General features: G+C 33.8%; 1 protein-coding gene across 1 annotated transcript; it reads right to left on the bottom strand.

Annotated features, from left to right (window-relative positions):
• Window positions 1–1847: 1847 nt before the first annotated feature.
• LOC132708160 (myrosinase 1-like) lies at window positions 1848–26181 on the bottom strand. The gene is made up of 11 exons (XM_060680301.1): window positions 26101–26181; window positions 25812–25951; window positions 25642–25735; window positions 25495–25585; window positions 22840–23042; window positions 22654–22787; window positions 8068–8165; window positions 6544–6713; window positions 6264–6492; window positions 3779–3882; window positions 1848–2001 (listed from the first exon to the last, which is right to left on the bottom strand). Exons 1-11 carry the CDS (start codon window positions 26154–26156, stop codon window positions 1866–1868), a joined length of 1455 nt encoding a protein of 484 aa, XP_060536284.1. The 5' UTR covers window positions 26157–26181; the 3' UTR covers window positions 1848–1865.
• Window positions 26182–26980: the final 799 nt, after the last annotated feature.

Here is a 26980-nt window from a genome sequence, read left to right as displayed (position 1 = left end):
TTTCGTATGACATCATAGAAATCTCTAAGAAATCTGAAGTAAGCATTCTGAACTTTCTGGAGTCTGGAGTCACCGCTATAGCCTAAGATGATTTTTGACACAGACTATCTGTTTTTGTTTATCTTTGTTATAATTACTTCTAGCAATTAATTTTTGATGATTGGGTTGGGTTGGGGTTTTGTCAACTCGGCAGAAGGTTGCCTAAAATTCCTAATGGACTAACATATCTGGTTCAAGAATTTTTTCGATGGGACGTATCGTTTTCGACAAAATATTTTTTTAAGTATCGAAAAAAGATTTTCAAAATTTAAAAGAAAATGTTTCGCAGCTTCCGATTCCACCCAGTTTCAACAGTTCAACAATTTCTGACAAATAATTTGCTTCATAGTGACTTTCTTTAGTATGGACGATAATTTGAAGTTCGTAGTTCCTACCATTCCAATGTTATTCGGCATTAAAATATCCCGAAAGCGAAAAGGCCACATTAATTGAAAAGGAGAGGGCAATGAAATAGGACAATGTGTAGCAAAAAGGAGGTCGAGCCATAAAGTTCGTCGCATGTATAATTTTAAAGTATTTAAACTATAAACTTCAACTTTGAAGCTAAAAACTTTAAGTAACAAACAACTTATAAAGTTTGAGTGGGGTTAATTTGAAATATTTATGGATGCCCCCAATAACATACTCTTAAAGTAACTGTAAATATGGAGTATTACTAAACGAAGTTTTTTTTTCAAATTTTAAAATGTTCCAAATTTTTTAAGATACAAAGATTCAAAATATGCGTTTTAAATGGAATGGAAACTGGTTGCTCATTAATGTGAATCTACTAATGAGGTTGTTGTTAAAAAAAGTTTTCCCGGAAATAAGTTTAGCATATTGTGAAAAAATGACATTGTAATAATAAACAACTTCCTGTGATTTAGTGCCACGTATACCGACATGTTTTCGCGCAAAATTAAATTAGTATATCACACATTATGAGAGAATAAAATGGTGTCATAATTCCCCAACTGGGACATAAAACAAACATGCGGACTGCACGCTGTTACTGTTATTACTATCCTTGCTTAGCTTTTTCAGGAAATGTTTTTCGTATGCTGCATTGTTACGTCCGAGCTTTTAAGTTCTTCAAAACGTTGCGGGTGTTTATTCTGCAAAAAATGATATTTTCAATAGGGGACCATTGAAAACTTCGTTGTTGCAGACTGAGGCATTGACTCACCTACCGGTTAATTTTTTGGTACCATCTCTAATCTAGCAGAGCATAAAATTGTTATACAAAAACCTGTGCCATCAATTGCATGTATGTATACCAAAATTTAATAGATATGTAGATAGTTTAGAAAATCATTGTTTGGAACAAGTCATACAGAAAAAAAACAGTAAGTAAATGAAAAAAAATGTTCACAGATAAATTGTATATAACATCACATGACAAAATATTATATACATATATAGCTTTAGTTAAAGTGTCTTTTTCACTTTTACTCCGCGCAGTGATGTTCCTACAAGAATTAATAATAAACACTATGTCGTCAACAAATTGCACAATTTCGCCAGGTACTCCATAAAATTCAAATTTGTCCAAGAAAATTTCATGAGAAACACAGTTGAAGCTGGGCGTATATATGTATTTAAATAATTTAAACATCTTCAAATCTGCTATGGTTTCCAATATCCCCATTATAAATATTCTTATCTTGGACACACTGTATACCCATTGTAGCAAAAGAAGTTTTACACCTTCACATGCTTTAGCAGCCGCATAGAACAAACAATATTAGCGTTCCTAACTTTTTCGAACAGCGAAGGGAAGAAAACTGCAGCACTATATTAAATCATCCTTTAATAATCTTTTGGGTTTATAAAATGTTTTCCTGGCACGTAGTGGCAAGACATCTGCGGTTGATCACATCTTGATACCAGTAGGCTGATTTTTTCCATGTTCTTGTTTTGTTTGGACTGTCAAAGTCTACTTCGATTAATCCAAACCTCTTACTAAAAATTAAAAAAAGAACTGTATTGTGTGTTGATTTAGTTTTGATAGAATAAGGAGTTTTGGTTATTTGTTATTTTATTTCCAGGATTAATAAGAATGTTATATTCATTAACCCGCTATATCCACAATGGTTTAAGAGGGGCCTATTCCTTATCTCGAAATCTATGAGTGTTATAAAAACCTTTGCATACAATAACCTTTTTCACTAAAATTGTCTTTATTTTTTTGTATTATTTTAATTGTCACTCGATTATGATCATAAAATAATTTTTCTACTCCCGTTTGTAAAATACCTAATTACACACCGTGCGGGACAAGTCACTCTACCACGTCAGTATGCAACACGTTCGGTAGACTTTTTAAGTCACTCGTTATTTAACACTCGATCCACTCGTATCAAATAAACTCTGTTGCATAATACACTATTTTTTAATAGAACACCCCATATTTTACATTTTTTAAAGACGAAGAATATGTATATATATATATATATATATATATATATATATATATATATATATATATATATATATATATATATATATATATATATATATATATATATATATATATATATATATATATATATATATATATATATATATATACACTACAAAATAAGATATACACCGTTATTATCGAATATCATCGGGATTCAGGTTAGTTAGAAATGTTTTGTTACGTTTCATATTAACCTTTAAAACACTTTTTCTCAGACAATATTCAAAATTGAAATATTTTTGTCAAATATGCTGTTTTTCACAAAATGTTATTTCTCTCAATTTTTGTAATTCAAACACCCGGCCTATTTTTGCATAGCCTTTAAAAGGCGAGTCCAATGATACATGTGAATACTGACCTACGATGCACCGTTCCCACCGTTCCGAATTTATTAACTATTAATGCAGTTAATTAAACCTCTTATCTTTTTGGCTTAATTCTGAAAGCGTTTCTAATATTTATTTTAGAAAATAAATAAATGAATAAAAATGATTTAATTAATTCTAATTTAATCATGAATCGATATTTACATCAGTTACATCAACCTCTCATTCGGAATATCGAAGTGCTGATATTAGTGAATTTTGAAATAGAAATTTTAGACAACGGAATGGGCAAAATGGCACCATCTTGTGGCCAGCAAGAAGCCCTAACGATTTAAGTCCACTGTACTGCTTTTTGTGGGGAATTTAAAACAAATAGTTTTAAAAAATAAGAAGTTTTTGCATAACAACAACAAATTCTGGATGCAGTTAACCAATTAAATGGGAAAAATTATATATTATATTCCACATGCATTATTTAAAAAGGGTAGATGATTTAATATAAAATTATTAATTTCATTTTTTTTAAGTTTTGTGAAATCTATCCAGGCCTAAAAGCTATAATTTTTTATAATCAACCTGCAGTTTTATGATATCTGGCAACGCTGGAACATTTTATAATAGGGGGTACTCTTCCATTTGTACTGTTGCTTAAAAGCAGTTCATCAAAAATTGATTTCTATAAGATATTGCCGCTTTTGACTTGACTTTTCTTGGCCTAAAGGGCCGCAACAAATAAAATTTGCTAATCTGCAATACAACGATAGAGAAATAAAAGTAACCAGTGAAATAACAACCCTATCTTTACAAAATTAGCTTCTCATAGAGCATTGCCATTTGAAATAAACCATTGACTTTACTACTAAAACTGGTGCATGGAATTGAAGGTCGAATTAGTGACATCAGACTGTTTCTTATCTTGAACAGTTCCACGGAATACTGAAACACTTACTCGTAAGAACCCCATTCAAAATTATCCATGATGCTCCATACTCCATAACCGATTACATTAAGATTATCCTCGTATATTGCATCTAGAATACTGCTCAAATAACCCTAGAAAAAACAACAATAACTGTGGTTTTCAAAAAAAAAGCTTCCTCCGGCCTCGGAATTTGTAGATACACTTTTCCAATTTTCCTGCTAAGGGTATTGATTCTGCCTAGCTGGCGTTTCATCAAACACACTACTTCTTTTGTTTTTTCTGTCTGAAGTTCAAGGTCGATGCATCTTAAAGGTGGAGGTTCATGGATGTCCTAATCCCAATGGCGTATTGCGGTTAATGTTATTAGTATGTTTGATGAATTAGTCTTTTTCTTGGATTGAAGAATTTTGGTACTATCCAATAAAATATGGTATCCTGTACAGTCGTAATGTCTTGACTGAACTATAGTGTTTTTTTAGTCTGGCCGATATTTTCCTCGAATGTATTTTGTGCCATATCTTCATGAATACTGTAAACACCTGTTGACTTGAGAGAAATTTTACCGATTTTAGATACCGGGAGATTTTAGAACAAGTACTTAGTTTTAACCAGTTACAACAACTACGTAAGTAAAAAAAAATAAAATATACAATCAATCAATCCAAGAACGAAACGAGGAGAAAACAGAAAATAAAAAAGCAATGAAAATTTCAGATACAAATTGGAAAAAACAAATTTTTATAATGTAGATTTTTAAATATCACGCAGTGGAAATGTAAATTGTTTGAACTTGTCCAGTTTTCAGTTTTTAAGGCAATATTCGATATTATTATAATTTTTAATTGCATGGTAACCAAAATTTATATGAACTAAGAATGACCGATAACGCGGAGTGGAAAAATTAATTCCATTACTGATTCTCTTTGACATACCGTCTAAGATATTATTAATAATAATACCAATACCAAGACATTCGATTGATGAGACAGGCAGTCATTTGTGGATGAAAACTGGCAATTGAAATTTGTAAATGTTGCAAATGAATCTAGTTTGCATCTTAGAATTTGAATTTTGATATTTGATCGACGACATTTTAATTATACGGAAGACTAGCAAATGTCCAGAAGCTTGACTGAACTATAGTGTTTTTTTAGTCTGGCCGATATTTTCCTCGGATGTATTTTGTGCCATATCTTCATGAATACTGTAAACACCTGTTGACTTGAGAGAAATTTTACTGATTTTAGATGCCGGGAGATTTTAGAACAAGTACTTAGTTTTAACCAGTTACAACAACTACGTAAGTAAAAAAAATAAAATATACCAGCAATCCAAGAACGAAACGAGGAGAAAACAGAAAATAATAAAGCAATGAAAATTTCAGATACAAATTGGAAAAAACAAATTTTCATAATGTAGATTTTTAAATATCACGCAGTGGAAATGTAAATTGTTTGAACTTGTCCAGTTTTCAGTTTTTAAGGCAATATTCGATATTATTATAATTTTTAATTACATTGTAACCAAAATTTATATGAACTAAGGATGACCGATTACGCGGAGTGGAAAATTTAAGGCAATTACGGATTCTCGTTGACATACTGTCTAAGATATTAATAATAATAATACCAATACCAAGATATTCGAGTGATGAGATAGGCAGTCATATGTGGATGAAAACTGATATTTGAAATTTGTAAGTGTTGCAAATGAATCTTGGTTGCAACTTAGAAATTGAATTTTGATATCTGATCGGCGACATTTTAAATATACGGAAGACTGGCAAACGGTCACTCCATTTGCCAGTCTTGTAAGTGGTTATGGTAAAACGTATTTTTGTGTGATGTCTTGGTAACAGCAATTATTTGAGGGAACAACTAAGGTGAGAAACTCCTTAGTTTTCAGAGAAATATCGCTGTTGCAACCGGAATCCCTTAACCAGGGATCATGTAGGAGGAACAACATATATACAACAAACAATTTCCACAGTTACCCAAAGTAATTCAGTAATTGATCCTCAGTTTGCCATTGTAGTACTTCCGAAAGTTCAAAATATTCTAAAAAAAACATCTGAACGGAATTTTCTATTTGTCCTAAAATCTTCCAACATCGACAATTGGTGTTTATATCAACCAGACTTAAAGACCACCAAAGATCGGTCAGTTTTCGATAAATAACGACACCAACAGTTCTAGAACATCATTATCATTATGAGGCAGGATACCAGATTTTATTCGACAAGAGCAAAACATTTGCACCTAGCACTTATTTCTAAAAAAATACGAGTGTATCCAAATCATCAAACACTCATTTAATATAGACCGGGATAACGCCATCGGCAGGTATTTAGGATGAATGCCGAACAATCGGCCCTTTAGACAGCGCTCTTAAGAAGTCAGCAGCAAAGTCAATACCCGACTTAACACTAATTCAGAAAACTGCTCTTAGAAATAAGAGTGATGATGGCTAAATTTGCAACCACCGACCGCCCTGACGGGCCAATTTCTCATACCGATATATACTCAATCCTATCGTCATCATCCAAACCTCCATCGTTTACTTTCCCGTTTTCCGAAATAATGATTTCCCCTGGATTATAGCGGTTATTGATCCAGTTAAGCAATTTTCTGATGCCCTGGGGATCATCGTAAGTATCACTATTGGTGACTTCCAGATCGGTCCAGTAGCTTGCTTCGCCGGGAGGCGCTTCCGGTGTGTATGTAACGTTTACGGTACCGTAACTGAAAAATAGCTTAACTAAAATTTGTATCAGTTGGTTTTTGGGAACTTACGTATTGAGTGCGAAGTAGTCGTGGGTTCCGTTGATATAGTCGATTTCTTCTTGCGTAAATTGTGGCAAGCGAGACTTGGACAAACCTTCTGCTTGACTTCTGTTGCCGATTCTATCTATCATAACCTGAGGCCAGTTGCCCAGGTACACGGCATTGGCAAACCATCCAAGCTAGCAAATAAAATAGGAATAGATTATTGAAGAAAACGGTGATATATATGCTCTCTTTCTTAATGCGAGAGAGTTGCCAAGCGTATCGACAGTGGCAGGTAGACGGGCAGGTAGTTGACATACCTTGGCAAAGTTCGTTGTAGAAAAGGTATCATTTCTGAATTTGTTAATGATAATCGGATTAGTAAGACTATTCTTTCTAAAAATGAGAAAATTATTATTCTTAGTACTCCAGTAAAACTCAATATTCATTGCGTTCAAATATGACTGACAATATACCAAAGAGAATTCCAGGAAGAAAAGAATCTGTAATAAGTGAAAATGAAAAGAAGAGTAATACACTCGTTTAACTTAAAAAAAGAAATTCATACCTTGAACAAAATAATAAAGAATGATGGTTTCATTCCACCTATGGGTAAAAACAAATTTTTGAAAATTTTGAAGGAAAGGAAAACAGAAGATCCCTTTAATAGAGGAAGACGTAAGTATCTGCTGGCGACGACAATATTTGAGATCAGTTAGACAGTTTCGAAGGAAAAACAGAAATATCTATTATCTTGGGTAAATGAAAGATATAGTTAGTAGAACATGGCAGAATAAAAATTTTAAAAGCGTCAGGCAAGCCTTTCAAAGAAGGATGGTCCACTGGAATAAAAGAACTCTCTTAAGAAGGTAAAAGAATAATTCCTCACATTTGTAGCAAAAATGGATTTGGAGGTGGTGTCTTATTTGTATTTCAACCAAAATTTACGGGACACTATCATGAAGGCGTGAATGCTGATGTTTTTGAAGACTACTTCCACAAATGCTGTATTCTTTCAGGGTCTGTTATATTCGCTATCACTCAAGAGAATCCGAAAAAAATAGTCATGTCTTCTTGTTGCAAGACATAACAGCTTTTTTAAAATGGGGGATGTTGAATTTGTCTCACAAGGGGAATTGTCAGAGTGAATTGTGAAATATGGAGTAAGTGCATCCAACATGTGATTGAAATAGAAGAAAGAACCTGAAAAGCTAGATAACACTGTAGAATCCCTTATTATTTCTCTGGACTTCGACGACTATAGTTCATTTCACAACTCGGAACATGATTACTAAAATTTACTTCTTACATCTGTATACCTTTTCTTTTACTTGATCTTAGAGTAATTAATATGTCAAATTAACTGCTCACCTTTATAATTATAATCATGTATAATTATTATTATATTAATATCATTATTATATTTATATTATATTCATATCATTATATCATTATTTGAACTTTACCCTATAACCTTTAGAAAATTAAATCTCTCTCATTAAAAAAAATAGCATAACCTTTAAAAACTTTAATAACGCTACAGATACTTACACGGAATTGTATAGCTCTTTCTCTAGTTTCCAGGTCTTGGGTGCTCGTGGGATCGTTAGGCTCGTACCAAGCACATTCAGTAACTATCGTAATCTTTCCTGAAAAGGCATCATTCCAGTTAACTTAACTAACTTAATTAAACTCAGAGAAATGAAAGTAGAAGCAAAAATTTATGCCAGCCATTCAAATAGGTAATTTCATCTGGTTATTGCTTTATATGAATAACATATTTTACCGCATTTATGACGAAATTATATGTATGTAGTAGGGTAATATGGTAATATGATAGTAGAAGCTTTAATAAACAATGATTTAGTCACCAGTTTGTTTGAGCACCAGCGAAACAAGTGTAGAATAAACTGGTATTTGAAGAAGTTTATCGACTTGTTTTTATTACTTTTATAATATTTCAACTATTCAAATATTTCCAGTCGTCTTCAGATTCGATTTTACTCGACTGAGTATTTGGTTACTTTGTTTAAATTCGTTTAAGAAAGTGCTTGAAATGTATATTTGCCGCAAGATCTCGCAATTTTTATTGTTCCTTTTCCAATCATGAAAGCCTAAATTTGGCCCACTCCTGTAAATTAACGATGTACTATTTCCAATACAATCAACTGGACAAAATCGCCACTAATTACAATAATTTATTAACGTACAAATGTCTACCTCCACTATACAATGAGACAATGAGTTTATTTTTAGATACAGGGGCAACAGTTTAGCATAGTTAATTAGATGAATGTGGTGCATTAGATAGACTTACTCCCATAAATAGTAAATATTGTCTGGGTTTCCTCTAAAGTATTAAAAAGCACGTGAACATTTTCGTCAGACAAAATTATATTTGGTTTCTGCGGTTCGGTAAACAGTTAAGCAATTCTTCATTTTACTTCTGTTTCAAGAATATTTTACGATTTTGAAAAAGGAGCGAAAGAAACCTCATTTCGTTATCACATCAATTGGTTATCCGTATAAGGATGTTAATAACTATTAATAACGATTAACTACGATCATACAAAAAATTAACACTTTAATTAATTATAAATTGATAAACCGCACCAAAAGTTTTAATTTTAAAATTGCATGTTTTGTTATGTTAAATTTAACTCGATAGGTTTTAGGTAGCTTTAGACAAGCCCATAGCACTCGACAGGAGAAAACATTTGGTTAGGTATTAAAATTTGTCCACTACTACTTGAGGCTGAGGTCCGACGAGATGAATGTTGCAGGCAGCACTGCCACGACTCAAAGCAACTGATGACTTCAACTTCTTTGGGTTATTGCTAACAATCATGACCTTCTTCCTCTTCTTTTGTTTACTTGTCTAGCTTTAAATGTTGGTTATCGTCATGATTATGGTCTCTTAGAAACTTTTTCTATCATCAGCCACACGCAATAGTAAGGTTACAGCACTCTCTGATTTTGGGGTCCACGTTTCCCACTATTATGAGGAGTAGTAGCTGATATTTGGGTCCCCTAATTACATTTCCAAAGTATTGACCTTCTCCTCTTTATAGCATTCAGCAAGTGCTGGGCCGTGTCCATCATTCTGACGACGTCTTTATTTGAAGTGTGCGAGACCACCATATTTTCAGAATCTCGCGATAGCACCACAGCTCAAATGCTTCTATTAGTGTCCATATGTCGCAATCATAAAGCAGGACAGACCACGCATAGCAACTCAGGACCCTTTTCCGCAGAAGAGTGATTCCTGTTATTGAAACTGCTTTCCATATTGTTGCGAGCTATTTCGATTTGTGTTGCTATCTCTTCATCGGAGTCCCTACTAACATTTAACCAACCAATTACCCAGGCATTTCAATTAGTTTACACGCTCTATTTTCTCTCCATAGATTCCAGTTTGCCTATGATGTACGACCACTTGCTTCATAGACTAGATTTGGGGTTCTTTGGACGTCTTCTAGGTTCTCTGCAAAAATGGCTGTATCTGCAGCGTATCTGATGTTATTGATTGTTTCTTCTCCAATTCTTACACCTCTTTATCTGTCATTTAAGGCGTTCCTGAATATTTCTTCTAGGTATATGTTGAAACGAATTGGTGAAAGGACACAGCCTCGTCGTTCTCCTTGTTAAATGGGCAGTTTTTGAGTTTGTGGTTTTCAATTTGCACAGTGACTAGTATAGGAATTTTAGTAATCTGATGTCCTAGTTGTCTAGTTCTTTCGAAACCCACATCTTTTTTCAAGTAGGACATGCATAGAGAATAAAGAATCCCTAGTCCCCAAGTCACTTGTAAATCCAAATTGTTTGTCACTCATATTACTTTCGCTTCGAATCAAGATTTTCAGTGTGTGACTCATGAGACTCTGCATTGTCTAGTCCACTCTTATTAGTTTTTTTTGCATCCTATATGGCATTGAAAAATGTGGTCAGAGTTTCTTTGTCTTTAAGAACAGCTATTCGGCCGAGTTAAGACCCCTTGTTATTTCTCTACTTCTATTATTAAAATTGGTTACTAAAAAAGAATCCCAATCCCCAAAATTTTTGTTAACCTACTCATTTGAATTTATTTACGACAAAGGTGACTTTTGTAAACGTCTGCAAACTCAGTTAAAACTTCTTTTTCCATAAAACTAGTATCTACGTTTTGAGTTATTTTATTTCAGTTTTATTTAAAAGTTACTTATGTCCGTTGATTTAGTTCTTCCTATCTATCCTATCTCCATGGTTAGATCTCCCAATCTATTATACCAGCACATCTTCGCCTCCTCTTCTGAAAGATTCTTGTAACCTCGAGGAAGCACAGTACCTCGTTCATGGGGAGTTTGGATAGTTTCTCTAGCGAGTATTCTTACTCGGTTGCCACGGCGAAGCAGGTTAGGGAATAAATTGGAGTAGCTTCCTCTTCTAAACACAGCTTACGTCTGTTGTTTTTTTTTAAGAAATCATTTACTTTATCCTTACCAGATTCAAAGGGTACAAGCTTTATTCCTCTAAGAATGATATTTTGCCACCGGTTAATTAATGAAAAGTAGCAATCCCACAACTTTTATCCTGGATCTTATTTACGAATAAAGTTCGTTTATTCTAATTTCAATAAGTTATTTTCTTAACAATTACATAGGTAATTGTTAAGAATAGTCCTGATCCACACACTTTATTAGAAAATCAGTTCCAAGAACACTTGTTGCCAATATTTGGGTCCGAATTATTGGTGATTCCTTCATTGGGTGACTAACCCAAATTTTTCTAAAAAACGTACTACCCGAACTATCATAGATAATTCCACTTTAGTCGAGTCGTGTTTGAACAATAATTATCCAAATCGTTGAAGAGGGATGGGAGAGCCTGGTGTACCAAACTTCGGTCCAGAATGCAGAAGGCGTAAAGAAGAGGATAGGAATTTTCAAAAAAATTCGTCACTCAATCAATATGAGATTGATAGGAGAAATAGAAGGCGGTTATTCTCAGCACTTGATAAAAGGAAATAATTGTAGTTCTAATAATTGTAAATTCATAACAAAAAAGCAAATTGAAATAGTATTATTTGTCGAATAAGAACCATTTTTCAGCGATCGCTGTTGTAAAAGAATGTCTTTAGTCAGGGTGATAATTAAGTACTTGTACAAACTTTAAACGGTGAATTTTTATCTAATTTTAAGATGAAAGGTTGACACGAACTTGAATCCGCTGCGGTTAAGTTTTTTACTTGTCTTTTTGTTTAGTAACATGGCAATTAGAAGATATTCAATCTAATTAACCAAAACTTTTTTTTGATTTCTGATTAGGCAAACCTATTTCCTAATATTTCCTATTTCTTAATATTTGGTACTTAAAGCAGCCGTTTTGGATGAAAATGCTGGGTTATATCGAAGGTTCTTGTAGCACGAGTTTCCTAGACATTAAGAAGAAATTGATTTAGAAACCAGAGACAGATTATGGTTGATGCAGGGCTGAGCTCCGCAGAGTACCAGATTATTTTCTGTTGAGTCACTTGAAGTCACTCGTTTTTACAAAGCTCCGGTCGAAAATGAACATGATATAATAAATAAAATATTTGAATCGTGTACCATTATTAATCAGACGCCAGGTGTATTCGAAATATTTCGTCGATTAATGTTAAGGCCAATTAATGCATGCGTTGATGTAGGCTATTTTCGGAAATTATTGTTATTATGTTTAGTCCCAATTATGTAATAATTCCTTCGCTTATTATTTAAAACGCCGAAATTATCCAACTTGAAAAATTCGAACTAAAAGTTTAAACCCATTTTTATACAAATACTGAGAGTACCTTTTGTATAAGTTATGTTACCATACACCTTGAGAACCTGCTGAGTGTGCAAGACTCGCATCATAACGATGGGAAAGATGTGCAGCAGTCAGTCTGAAAATATTTATGTTGTAATCTTGTAAACTTGTAATTCGAAAATAACGTTGTTTTTTAAAAATCGACAACAGCTGTCTAGTTAGTTAATTGGTGCAGTCGGAACGGATTTTTGGGATCTGTTTGGAGCAGTGTGGAGTTTTTCCGAACATCGAAAATCTTCGAATCTGCGAATTACAATCAGCTAGTCATTTATAAATATCCATGCCCAAAGTTGAACTGCAATTGATAATTTAATGACAAGTGTCGATGATATAATTTGCGAATTAGGCAAATTGCGTTAAAGTAGACCTTGAGCGGACTCTGTTTCAAATCCAGAAACATTATTTACAGATCATGCCGACCATTCAATTGATAACTTTTCTCAAAACAATGAAATGGCTCATTTTAAGCCAGAATATTTAAATTGAGTACCAAATTTTTACGGTAGCCCAAATGATTTGAATCGTTGTTTAGAAACATGTCAATCGTTAATCCAACATTTTTACTATATCACTGGCGGATATTACTGGCGGAACCAAACTTATTGTAAATATTCAAAATGTTGACACATGGGATAAGTTAAAAGACACCCTCCGACGTAATTTTGCCGATCAAAGAGGTTAAGCTTGTTTCAACACAGATTTAGTTACGATGAAGCAACGGAAAACCATTTCAGTTTTATTACCGAATATTACACATTTTCAATTTGTTATGTTCTTATATAGTTTGTCATTAAACCAATGATTCATCCAAAACATTAAAACGAAATATCTACAATAGTCTTGCTATTAATTTGAAAAGGTTTTTATCAGGGGCAAAAGAGCCGCCTGGCACTATAATCAGATGTATGCGGCCGAATAACCTAACGCAGGCTTCGCAATTTGTAACCCAAGAATTTAACATTCGTTATCTTCAAAACCAATACTAGTTTTAAACCGATTCAAACAAATTTCTCAATGCATTCATTCCAGCCAAATCATGGTATGCTCAGACTACAAAATGTCAATGCACAAAACCATATGGTTTTCCTAGACCTAATAATCAAACAGATGTGTTTAAAGCCAATAAACAAAAACACTTTCCACCTCCCACATCTATGTCGGAAATAGAGTCAACAGCTTTTATACCTGTACCTAGCATTTCAAAACAAAACTACAATCCACCAAAGTTTACGATGGAAGAAGTGTATAAAGCAGAAACTGAAAACATTGACCAACAAAAACAAATTTTCTATAACGATAATCAAAATTGCCAGGACAACTATGACCATTATTATGCAAATAACATCCCATGATTATGACAATAAAATTGTCTTTATTTACGCAATCTTCTAATATGTCAGATCCAAGCGAGCTATGATATATTATTTTTTCAGAAAATTGATGGCGGATCGACTAGGTTATTTATCGATCGAAATATTGCTCAAAAATGATAATAAATGATCCTATCTACTGTATTTGAAAAATCAGCACACCTATACAGTGAAATAATCTCTAATTATTTCAAATTACCCGAACCAAACTATTTGAAATTTTATTTATTCATAATCTTAAACTCTTGCAAGCAAATCTTGACTTTAACAAGGGATATTTAATAACACCCTACACGAATATTCAATTGCAATTTCAAAAAAAGCAATCCGGACTTAAATGCGGTATTATTATTTCACCTGAAAAGTATCATAAATGCGAAATTCTAGAATGCTTATCAGTTGCTAGACATCATTATGCTTTGACGACAGTTTTCAATAACGCAAACCTGTTAGATTTTTCACAACCTGTTACTGTAGAAAATTTGAACTGTCAAGAATTCGAGAAAATTTTTTTAAATTGTTTTGATAATGGCAAATAAAGACCTAATTTAGTTTTTTCCGAATTTTGAACATCATCTTAATCCTGAGGAAAAATGTAATATATTGAATTTAATTAAAGATTATTCCGATATATTTTATTATGAATAAAATGAGTAAAATCAAAAACCGAATAACAACGTCGGATGAAATACCCGTCTATTCAAAATCATACAGATACCCATTTATACATAAACAAGAAGTAGAATGCCAAATTAACAAAATGTTGGAACAGAAAATTATTAGACCGAGCTGTTTACCCTGGAATTCTCCGATCTCCTGATTTCATCAATTCCAAATGAACGAAGACGACATAGAAGACAGCCTGAAGACACCGAACAAGGTCATTTTGAATACACACACATGCCTTCCGGTTTAAAGGGAGCGCCAGCTACCTTTCAAAGGGTGATGGATAACATCCTTCGTGGAATACAAAATGATGTCTACCTAGAAGATATTATAGTGTTCTCAACATCAGTACTCGGAACATTTACAGAGATTAAAAAGCGTCTTCCAAAGATTACGGGAATCTAACTTCAAAGTACAGCTAGATAAATCGCAGTTCTTACTGAAAGAAGTGGCATATTTAGGTCACGTGGTGACAGCTGACTGTATAAAGCTGAACCCAAATAAAAATAAAAGCTATAAAAAGATTTTCGTTCCTGCAAACTACAAAACCGATTAAAGGATTTCTAGGACTTCTCGCATAATATCGCCGTTTTATTAAGGATTTTGCCAAAATAACCAAACCGCTAACTACGTCTCTGAAGAAGGGTGTCAAAATTCATTAATGATAATCAAGAATTTTTAGAGTGTTTCTAAACGTGCAAAAATTTTTTAATCAATTAATCAATTCTCCAATACTCGAATTTTAAAAAGCCGTTCAAGTTAACTACGGATGCGAGCAACGTTGCCCTTGGATCCGTTCTCTCAGAGGGACCAATAGGACAAGAAATGGCAATAGTGTCAACCAGAACCCTCAACAATTCTAAGAGGAACTACTCAATAATAGAAAAAGAACTACTGGCATTTATTTGGGCTACCAAATATTTCCGCCCTACATATCTACTAATTACTAATCACAGACCAGAAACCATTGCAATAGTTTTTTTCTTTAAAGGAGCCGAATTTAAAATTACTAAGATGGAGTATTAATCTAGACGAATATGACTATAATGTAAATTGCAAAACGGGAAAATCGAACACTAATGCCGACGCTCTATACCGAATTGAATTACACACCAAGGAGACAGGATCTGCATTAAAGGAATATATATAGACCAGTTTAATCAAGAACTCGAACAGGGAATGGTAAATGAAAATGAAAATATCGATCAGTTATCTAACATTCCGCAAGTAGGTGATAACGAACTCGAACCAGACGATGAACTCGGAGAATCAGCTGAGCCTCCCGATAAAGTCGAAAATCCACTTGTAAGAATTCCAAAATACGATATTCCTATTAATTATGGCTCTAATCAAATAATTATATCTTCAGTATTATATTCGCCTATAGCTCCAACAACGATTTTATTTGAAAAGAAACGCCGTATTAGTGTTCAGTTTCCCGAAAATGAATTTGACCAAGATATTTTAAAATTTGTCAAAGAATTAATAATTCCCAATAAGCAATATAGTCTTTATTTAAAAAAACCGGAACTGTATGAACCTTTCTGTAAAGTAATAAGAAAAACATTTAAATAAAAGAGATATTCCCAAGATTATAAAAAATTACCACGAATTTAAAACTAATCATTGCGGTATTGAGGAAAGGAGCCAGAAACATTTCATACAGACCTATATCAATAATTACGAAATCTGTCAGAAAAGCAGATACCAACGTCAACCAGTAATAATGGAAATTAGTGTTACCCCTACAGCATCGAAACCCTTCGAGATCATTCATTTAGATACTTATATTCTTGAACCAACTAAATTTCTGACCATACATTCCATATCTGCGACCGAAATTGTTGATAAATTACTTCTGTTTTTCTCTCATCATAGTATACCACAACAAATTATAGTTGATAATGGCACAGAATTGAAAAATACATTCCACTTTAACGGAGCACATTCGACTATTAAACAAATTCAAACAAAATGTTCGAAAACACCTTTTGCAAAAAAAAATGATTCACTCTATATTGGCCGAACTGATCCATATAATAAATGGTAATATTTCACCTGATCCTTTTGATATTGAATTAGACGAACTTCTCTTATGTAACTATATAAATACGCATAAAGAAAAAAACAAAACTATTATACTCGGTTATTAATAAAAGGTTACTAGAAAATAAACAAAAAATAACATGTGTTAGATTGGAATAGGTCCAATCTAAGTTGGAAACATGTTAAAAAGTATGCTCCGACGAAGCTAGATGTAAATAAAAACGCAATCTCAAGCTAAAGTCCACATTAACAATTTAAAACGACCACTACGACAAACGTATAGCTTAGACTAAAATAAAAATATTATATTTCAGCCTTGCCGGTACCGTTATCGAAGACGGAGATAAAATCCCGCTAAGACAATTATACGAGAATCCCAGAATTTTACCATTTAAACTAGGAATGGCAAAATTGACTGAAGACATCTACACCCTTATGTATGATTACTACGACCAAAATGCGATTCTAATCGAAATTAATAAATAATCTTGCGATCTAATAACATAACAAACTCACTAATAAAACACCCGGAGTTATATGCCGAAGTATCGGAGTATTTAAAAATGTGGAAAATGATTGGTGATAGAGTAGAATATAAAATCAATGAAACTATTAAATCAAAGAATTAGAGATAAGTGGATTAGTAAATATTTTTGGATCTGTGTATAAGTTAATACCGGTAATTTGGACGCATCAGATGGTGAACATTTCTAGAATCTAATACGAAATCTTGAATTAAGTCAAAACAAGTTAGAGAGGAACATTAAAAATCAACACTCAATCGCGACAAACATTATAGCCAAATTTAACTATTAACTATTAACTATTAACTATTACCTATTCAACAAATAAATCAAAATGAAAAATTTATCGAAAGAACATTAAATCATGTTAGTCCTATTGTTCAAAAAACAACATGTCGAAAAAATATCTACTTTATTAAAGATATAGTGTAATAATATAATTGATTAGATATTGAAAATTAATAATTAATAAATTAAACGACCTTTTTAATGAACTTAAACAAATCTAAAAACTGTTGGTTTAAATAGAATGCCCTTCCCTATTAGATTGGAAACTGTAATACATTCTGAAAAATTGATTAGTATCGATAGATTTATTCTAACTAACAGAATAACCAATTTATTGTATATTTTACTAATAAAGCCAAATGAATTTCAAAATTTTGTCTGCCGGAACAAGCAAGCCACCTCAGCATTGCCAACAGCCTCTATGGAGGGTGGAAGAGCAAGCGAGGCTTGGGGCACTCTTTTGTCCTAGGAGCAAGAAATTGCTCCTAAAGGCGGATGAACTAAAGATAGTCAATGGCAGGGGAATGCAGAAGGCAAGGCAAAAGTAAATACAATGGCCCCTCGTCCGTGGCAGACCTTGAATGATCAAGGGGTGCTAAGAATTCCCACGAGGAAATTAAACGTTATTAAAACAGACTGTACAGCACCGCTTGATATAGGTACCTGGAACGTTAAGAGTATGTGCACACCGCGGAAGATCCACAATATAAAACAAGAGATGGACAGACTAAACGTGGACATCATGGGTGTCAGAGGAACAAGATGGCCCAGCAGCGGAAAAACAAAGGTCGGCGACTCAATAGTATTACACGCCGGCAACGATGATGCTAACCACCCCAATGGGGTGGGTACTATTCTGAACTCAAAAACGAGCTCGTCCTTGCTCAAGTTCATGCCCCTCTCTGATAGAGCAATGATGATACAATTGAATGCAAAACCTAAAAATCTAAACATTATTCAAGTATATGCCCCAACCGCCGATAAGACCGAAAGAGAAATTCAAACATTTTATTCGGAAATAAAACAACTTCTATCACACACCAAGCATGATGAGGTCACCCTTATTTTGGGAGATTTTAATGCCAAAGTAGGCCAAGGAAAAAGCCAGGATGTTGTAGGACAACACGGACTGGGAGAAAGAAACGAAAGAGGAGATAGATTAGTGCAATTCTACCAGGAAGAGAAATTATTTGTCTCCAATACATGGTTCAAATTACCAACAAGACGTATGTATACCTGGAGGTCGCCACAGGACACACCCGATCGCCCTGTTCGAAATCAAATTGACTTTATATTAGCTTCCAAGAGATTCAGAAACAGTGTTCTTTGTGTTAAAACTTATCTAGGGGCAGATGTTGGCTCAGATCATAACCCAGTTACCGCCAAGATCAGATTAAGGCTCAAGAAGCTCAAAAAGAAGTCCTCCAGAAAGCCAGACTTGGACCCGCTAAGAGATGAACAACAACGACAGGCAGTATCAGATCAGCTAAATAAAAGACTAAGTGAAATCTGACAACCACAAAATATACAAAATAGAGAGAGTGTAAATGTGCATAAAGTAGAGGACATCTGGGAGCAGCTCAAGGTCTCTCTGCTGGAAACCCAAGAACGATTAGCGACAACAAACAACAAGCGACCGCATAAAACATGGATGACCGAAGAAATATTACTCTTAATGGATAAGCGCAGAGGATTCAAACAAACTAATTTGCAGAAATATAAAGAAACACAGTGTATTATTAGGCGCAAAATTAGGGCAGCTAAGGAGTCCTGGATGAAGGTGAAGTGTCAGGAGATGGAGGAACTTATTACAAAACACGACGCATTCAACATTCACAAAAAAAAAGAAATTACCGGAGCAGGAAACAACAGCCCCACATAAAAATCTTACATGAAGAAGACAAGCTGGCAACCAACCACGAAAAAAGAAGAAGTCTGGGTAAAATATTTATCAGACAATTAGATCCAACTAGAACAAGGACCAGAAATAATCGAGGCCGAAGTTGCAAAAGCCTTAGATGGTCTTAAAACACGGAAAGCGACTGGCTTAGATAATATTATCCAGAATTAATTAAGCTTATCAACAAAGAAAACTTAAAAATTGTAGTCTAGTTCGTTAACAGCATTGACAAAACGGGGGTTGTGACACAAGACTGGATGAAGTCGCCCTTCATTCCCATCCCAAAGAAACCTGGAGCAAAAAAGTGCGACGACTTCCGCATGATCAGTCTGATGAGCCAGATGTTAAAATTATTCCTAAAAGTCCTGCACAATCGTATAAAAAGAAAATGTGATCAAGATATAAGTGAGGAGCAGATGGGTTTTCGGGACGGGCTTGGAACCCGTGAGGCATTGTTTGCGCTGCCGATCTTACTGCAAAAATGTAGGGACCAACGGAAGGATGTATATTTGTGCTTTATAGATTACACAAAAGTCTTCGACCGTGTCAAGCACAGAGACTTGCTAGAAATACTTGAAAGTAAAGGCATTTACTCACAGGATATGATGATCATACAGAACTTGTACGAACAATAAGTAGCCTCAATAAAACTCGACAGCCACGAAACGAAAACAGTGCCTATTAAACGTGGAGTAAGACAGGGATGCATGCTTAGCCCAATGTTGTTTAATATGTACTCCCAAGCAATATTTCAGCAAACATTGAGAGAAGTAGAAGACGGCATTAGAGTTAACGGAAGACTAATAAATAACTTAAGGTATGCGGACGACACCGTTATAATTGCTGACAGTCCCGAAGGTCTTCAAAATCTAATAAATAAAATAACAACGGTAAGTGACCGCATGGGGCTACAAATAAATACAAAAAAGACAAAAACGATGGTAATAAGCCGAACTCCGAACCAGCCACTGGACGTAAGAATACGCGGGACAGTTATATCAAAAGCGCAGAAATTTAGATAGAATAGAAATGGCCAGAGCAACATTTTTGAAAATGCGAAACTTGCTAAGTGACAAAAGCCTTAACACCCAAATCCGGTATAATTTCGTTAAATGCTATGTGTTTTCTGTGCTATTGTATGGGGTCGAGTCGTGGACGTTAAAGACTAGTACGCTAAACAAATTAGAGGCGTTAGAAATGTGGGTTTATCGACGTATGCTGAGAATACCCTGGACTGACCATGTAAATAACAAAGAGGTATTACTAAGAAAGAACAAAGAACGGGACCTCATAAACATCATCAAGAAAAGGAAAACGGCCTACCTCGGACACATCATAGAGGCAATAAGTATGCATTTCTAAAACTTATAATAGAAGGCAAAATTAAGAGTAGACGAGGGCCGGACGGAGACAAGGCTCATGGTTAAAGAACGTGAGGGATTGGACAGGGCCAGACTCCCATACATTGCTGAGGAGTGCGCAAGATCGAAACGAATTTGCTAGAATAGTTGCCGATCTTCACTGAATGGAGTTGATACCTTAAGAAGAAGATACTGCGTAACAAATATTTAATTAAAAATCAATTACACTACATATACCAAAGAAGTCCCTGCAAGGAATTGACGACGTTCTATGTCCGCAAGGAAATGCTATAGAACTTGGAATGGAGAATTCTTGGAAAGTTCAGTTACTGCAATCATCAAAACCTACTGCCTGCGAACAGATCTACGTCACTGTTAGCAGACCAACATATGGCTATTGATTTTGCCTAAAAGCAAGCTCGCAACGTTAAACTGTGAAGGCCAAGAAGAGCATCAGAAGTTAAAAGGGAGTTACTTACTAACCTTGCCAACCGGGTGTCAAATGAAAATCGAGGAGACAACTACTGTGATCTACAAGAAAGAAATTACCAAAACCCAACCAATTATTTTCCTTGATTTTGATTATACGTCTTCGAAACTTCCTGTCCTTAACTTAAGTTTTCATCTACAAGAAATCAATTTAAACGCGTTGCATCAGATCGAGAATAAGATAATGGAAAATGTGATAGTATGTGGACTATTTTCGGATATGTTGTTTTATTTATGGCCTCTGTTTATGTAGCCTACAAATATTTCGTCATCAGATTATGTTTTCGAATGAAGAAAATGGAGGAAGAAACTCCGACAATTGAACTACCTCTCCCTGGGTGTAGTTAACTCTAAGGAGAGAGGAGTTATGTTATCATATACCCAGTGAACCTGCTGAGTGTGCAAGACTCGCAACATATGACGATGGGAAAGATAAGCGGCAGTCAGTCAGTTGAAAATATTTATCTTGACCCGAGAACGACGTGATTTTGTTAAAGTTTAGAAGGGCTTGAAGAGTGGATGTGTTATACTATACTATTTTTTGTATATCAAACTTATTTCTGTATACTCCATTTTACAATGACAAGTTCAAAATAAAAAAGCAGTCTTTAGATTAGTTTAGTTTAAAGTTTGGTGGCAAACACAAAGTTATCCCAGGTAAGTACCATTATTATTAAATATATTAATTAAAATTAAATGCAAGTGGCAAAGTCATAGTTGAAGTTATTATTTTTTAATTAATAATAATTAATTTTTGAACCGGCTCTCTCTTTAATTTTTAAAATTGTATCAAGGCGACTGTTATTTCCATAAATGTTTCTTATTTAGGCCGTCCCTTTCCTTATCTAACAACAAATCACTTCCAAAATAATTAACTAACAAATTTGTGAATGAGAACGAGACGGATGGAAGTATAGAGACAGATGAGAATCGGGTAACCAAAATATGTATTAAATGAAAGAGAAAACAACATTTGATTAATTTCAAAAATTTGTATTCCACGAAATTACATTTACCTCTGTTTCAAACAAAAACACTAAAGCTTCTAGTGAAAGAGATTTATATCCATTTTCCTTTGAAAACGTCGACATTTTTCACGTCATTTGAAGAGAAAACATTCCGACGAAGATGTAGTTAAGAAAATTTTACCACCGAGAATAAGAGAATAGAAATGACCTACAGTGCTACAGAAAAAAGTTAAGATTAGTTTTGGTTAGTTAGTTTCTCTTCATCTATCTCAAATGTCTTCTAATTGCCATATTACTGAACAGAAATATCATTAAAAACCAATTAAAATAGGTTTTTTGGATGTCCTGTATCTATATATTTCACGCACCATTGCGGATCCATGTTCATATGAAACTTTTTTCTTAAAATTAGTCAAAGATTCCTCATGTAAAGTTTGTAAAGTACTTAATTAACGTCCTGTGTAAAGTTTTTAAAATAAATAATTGTATTTGTTCAAATTCAGAATAAAAAAAAGAGCAAATAATATTCAAATTTTGCCATTTAAAATCACATGGATTATTGGCTTTTCTATTTATTTTCTTAGTGATTTCTAACGGCTATACCTTATTTATTAAATTCTTATTATAATTTCGACAGTTTGTTGCCAAATTAACCAAAGAATCATATTTTAAAATCATTTTCCCTGGTAATCGCTTTACCTTTCTGGGTTGCTTTAAATTCGTCTTCGTAAATGTGATAAGCATGGGCATGGGCCTTAAGTAAGTTGTAACCGCATTGATAAATACCATCCCCGATAAGTGCTAGGGCTGGAGGGAAAACATCCATTCCATATCTAAAAATTCACAAACGTAATGGAGACGAAATATAAATGGGTTTGTCTGTACCCCAATTCGCAAACGATGGTGGGTTCGTTTACGGTTATCCAGTATTTGACATATTCTCCGAATGTTTGGAATAGTAGTCTCGCGTAATCGCCGAAATAGTCGACTATGGCCGAACTGAGGAAGCCGCCGAGCTTACTGATATGCAGCGGTGCATCCCAATGATAAATGGTCACTACAGGCTCGATGTTATTCTCTTTGAGAGCCTAGAAAATTGTTGGTGAACTCTAAGATTCCGAATTAATATGTTCAATGGACTAAAAAAAGTATTTTCACGCGTATAATATACCTATACCTATGTGCCACAAAATTAATGTCATAGGCAATAATTTTTTCATTTTAAAAACTAAGAACCTAATAAAAAAATGTAAAAAAATAACCCACGAAAAACATTTCTTAAAAACCACTGATAAAATTTCTTACTTAAACCACAAAATCATTTACCTAGTTAACACGAAAATAAGGGGATAAACATGAATCACGGTGTCGGCTATGGGGGTAAACTATTTGAGAAAGAATTTTGTAACGAAATCAAGGAAAGTGATCTAATATATCTCAAATTCTTTCTTTTTATCAAGTATAGGTAGTACCACCAGGGTGTGAGTGAATTTATGGGTCATGGCTATTGTTAACCATTCAAAAACATTGAAAAAGGCATTTTAAAATGTTTTATAGACCTACGACACCATGCATGCATAAAGAGTGACTTTTCATTGGTCATTAAGTCTGAATAAAACAGATATATTTTGAATTTGAAATGTATGGCCTTGTGTTGCTTACGAACAAAGGATTTTTATCCCCCGTTAATATTTTGTTATCTACCTTGTTTATTTTCAAAACATTGAAAGCACAAATGTTGTATAATCACATTATTGACATTTTGAATGTATGTATATGTATTGCTAAAACGACGATTTTTGCTATTTAATAATCCTGAAATAATTCAAAAAGTTAGCGACATTATTTTGTACTTATTTCTTTTAATGATATTGTAGGTTAGGAAAAAGATAAACTTTTATTTGCCTATCTTTTCTTATCGATGTCGTTTGTGGAACCTGCTTCAGTCAAAACGTTTTTTATTGCAGTGACTTTCTTAATTGGAAGCATAAGTAGTAAACCCCTACAATTTCTATTTATATTCTCTCTTTTCCCTCCATAAAGATGGTTAAATTTGAAAAATGTTTCAAAATTTAAAAGTTAATAATGTGCTGTTGAGAAAACTAAAAAATTCCCATCAGTTCCCCCAAAAAAACAGAAATTTACCGATTTCGCTTATATTCTTTCCGGTGTTATTTAAATGGAAATAAAAAAAATACCACTTTCGCCTTGAGACTTTTCGAGCTGTACAACACAGGGATGAGAAATTTTAAGCACGAAGTTTAGTTTCGGCGAAATCATCATCAATTTCTTTTTTTATATTATAAATAGTAGACATCGTAGACGAGGTGCATAGATCACGTCACATGTTAATTCATTAAACAAATGAATTACAATTAACTGACTACAAAAGATTAGATTATATATATGTTCAAACAAGTGACCATTCTACTATTTACAGATCCTCCTGCATCGGTTGTTTATAAGTAAAACTGAAACTAAGTTTCAGTTAAGCTCTGAAGAAGACAACAGGATGATTTGCGAAACGTCACCAAGTTTCACTTATAAACAACCGACGTATGAGGAATCGACAAGATTTGAAAATAATATTTCCATACCTTGGGGAAATTTCTATGAAAAATTAAGTGTTCATTATTTTCCAAATACAGATAACACCTTGTAACTGTGGAATGTAAAACGTTTCTTAACATATTAGTTGTAATATTTTGAAATGCTTCAAGAACTAGTTTTCTCGATTAACCTTCCGTCCTGTTGAAAACAACTTTTGCAAGATGTAAATTGTTCAAAGCTGTCCAATGTCGTGCTCCAGGAGGTTGCCGCAACGCTGATAGTTAAGAGAGAAGTTATAAAAAAGGGCTTATTAAAAGTGTTGCAAAAGTCCCAACCCACATACTAAACAAGGCATACAAACAAGGCATTTAGCAATATGTCAATAAATTATTTACACTACATTAAAACATTGGAAATTTCATATGATTTAAGCAATGTAGAATTATATTGTGTCGTATATCGTTTTATTCGTAATAACAAATGCTATTCAATACACTGCGAACTTTTTTCACACACCATATGAATAAATAAAGTTGATGATGATTTCGCCGAATCGAAACGTCGTACTTAAATAACACTTACATAACTTAACTACTTGAATAACACCGGCCAAAAATAAAAAGGAAATTTTTTTTTTAAGTCGAAAACGATAAATACCACACGGGTTTGAATTTTGACATTTGTCAATTCTGACGGTCAAGTCAGTGAATGTATTCGTGTTACTTTGCCCAAAAACTAAAGATCGTAGAAAAAGTATGGTATGCAACATGTTTAGTAAACTTCGGTGCCCTAATACCTAATATTTATTGACTCTATAAAAATCAAACACGGATTCCATTACTGGTTTCATTTCTTACAAAAATATAACACTCTTGAAATTAAAGTGCTGATTAGTTATCGCCCAGCGATGTAAAAACAACATCGATTGTCGCCATATTGCAACAAAACACTTCAAAAATAAATCGTAACGATAACAGTTTTAAATATTACCTTTAATACATTTAAATAGTAATCGATCCCCTTTTGATTTATATTACCAAGGGTACCATCGGGCAGTATTCTCGTCCACGCAATAGAAAGTCTGAAAATATAAACTAAAATTATGTAAGGGGCGACGTTGACTTGAGTTTTAATCACCTATAAAACTGCAGACCAAGGTTTTTAGCATTTTCCACATCTTCCCGCCATTTGTGGTAGGAGTCGCATGCTACATCGCCAGTTTCGTTAGCCCCTGAAAAATTTAATTTTTCAAAATGTACATGTTGTCTACATGTACGTTTGTATTTCTATGTATAGTACTTCTATACCCTGCGAGTGGAAGAAGTCATCCCAGATGCTGACTCCTTTTCCATCCTCGTCCCATCCCCCTTCCACCTGGTAAGCGGCTGTCGCTGCACCAAACATAAAATCATCCGGGAAAAGTCTTTGGTTCAATTGCGCCAATGACCTAAAATAGAAAAGGATTTACCATTTGTAAACAATATTTTTGATGCCCGACTAGATCTGTACAATTAATTGTATTTTTGAAATTTGAATTCACTTACTAAATTACTTTATTAATCAAAATAAAAATTTCATGATTCCATTATGACTCACCCATTAAAGAGGCAAACGAGGATTATGTACCCCAGTGCCATGCTTGATTTTAACATTCCACTGAGTGACTGAGTTAATGATTGTTTTGATATATCTTAAAAGTCGTTCTAAAAAAATCTTATTTACGGGTTTATTTATTTGTTTATTGATACCTAATCCCACACATTCGAAGTGTTTCTGTAAGTGGATTGTTTATTCTCATAATACTTTATACAGCGTGTCTCAGCGTAGCAATTATTATTCGTAATTCAAAACCTGTTCTTGACAACCCATTTTGTTACAGGTTAAAACTAGATACTCATTGTGTTAAAAAGTCACTAAGAATACCAATTAACGATTGTTACAACCCCTGTATACTATATACAGGGGTCACACTACTTCTTTCATAACTCTATAAGTGTATACTTTATCTAAAAATCTTGAACGCAAAAGTTGTTTGTATGAATGTGCTGCATGCTATTACACAGGGCGTCTCATATGTTTCTAACAGCACCCAACTTTTTTGGATCCCCGAGAAAATTTCATTGTAGGTTCTTTCAAATTTTTTTAACATGAATTTTTTTTTCGAAGAAACTTGATTAAGAGTAATTCTTCAGAGCTGAAACTGTTCAGTTAAGCCCTGAAAAAGCCAATAGGATGATTGGCGAAACGTCAACAAGTTTGATTCATGAATAAATGACGTAGGAGAAAGTTTTGTAAATAGAATTAACCGTTTTCATTTCGTGGTAACCGTAAACAGAAACGTGAGAATTGAGCTTCCGGTATTGAAACTAACCAAAACTAACCAAAACTATCCAAAACTTACAAAAAAAATTACAGAATTTTAATTTTTAACCACATGGTAATTTTTTTTTCTTAGATCAAAGCAAATTGCTTTGTA

The sequence above is a fragment of the Cylas formicarius genome, unplaced genomic scaffold (genome assembly GCF_029955315.1).
Source record: "Cylas formicarius isolate icCylForm1 unplaced genomic scaffold, icCylForm1.1 PGA_scaffold_10__41_contigs__length_53128322, whole genome shotgun sequence".
NCBI classification, from domain to species: Eukaryota; Metazoa; Arthropoda; class Insecta; order Coleoptera; family Brentidae; genus Cylas; species Cylas formicarius.
The sequence above is the reverse complement of the archived record's forward strand: the minus strand, read 5'-3'. Positions and strand labels throughout refer to the sequence as shown.

What these genes read in the sequence shown, in the direction of transcription:
- LOC132708160 (XM_060680301.1), bottom strand. Translation starts at nt 26,156, where the DNA reads ATGTTAAAATCAAGCATGGCACTGGGGTACATAATCCTCGTTTGCCTC. An exon ending in CTCGTTTGCCTCTTTAATGG is followed by an intron (nt 25,952 to 26,100) that starts GTGAGTCATAAT and finishes TTTCTATTTTAG; the next exon opens with GTCATTGGCGCAATTGAACC. An exon ending in TGACTTCTTCCACTCGCAGG is followed by an intron (nt 25,736 to 25,811) that starts GTATAGAAGTAC and finishes TAAATTTTTCAG; the next exon opens with GGGCTAACGAAACTGGCGAT.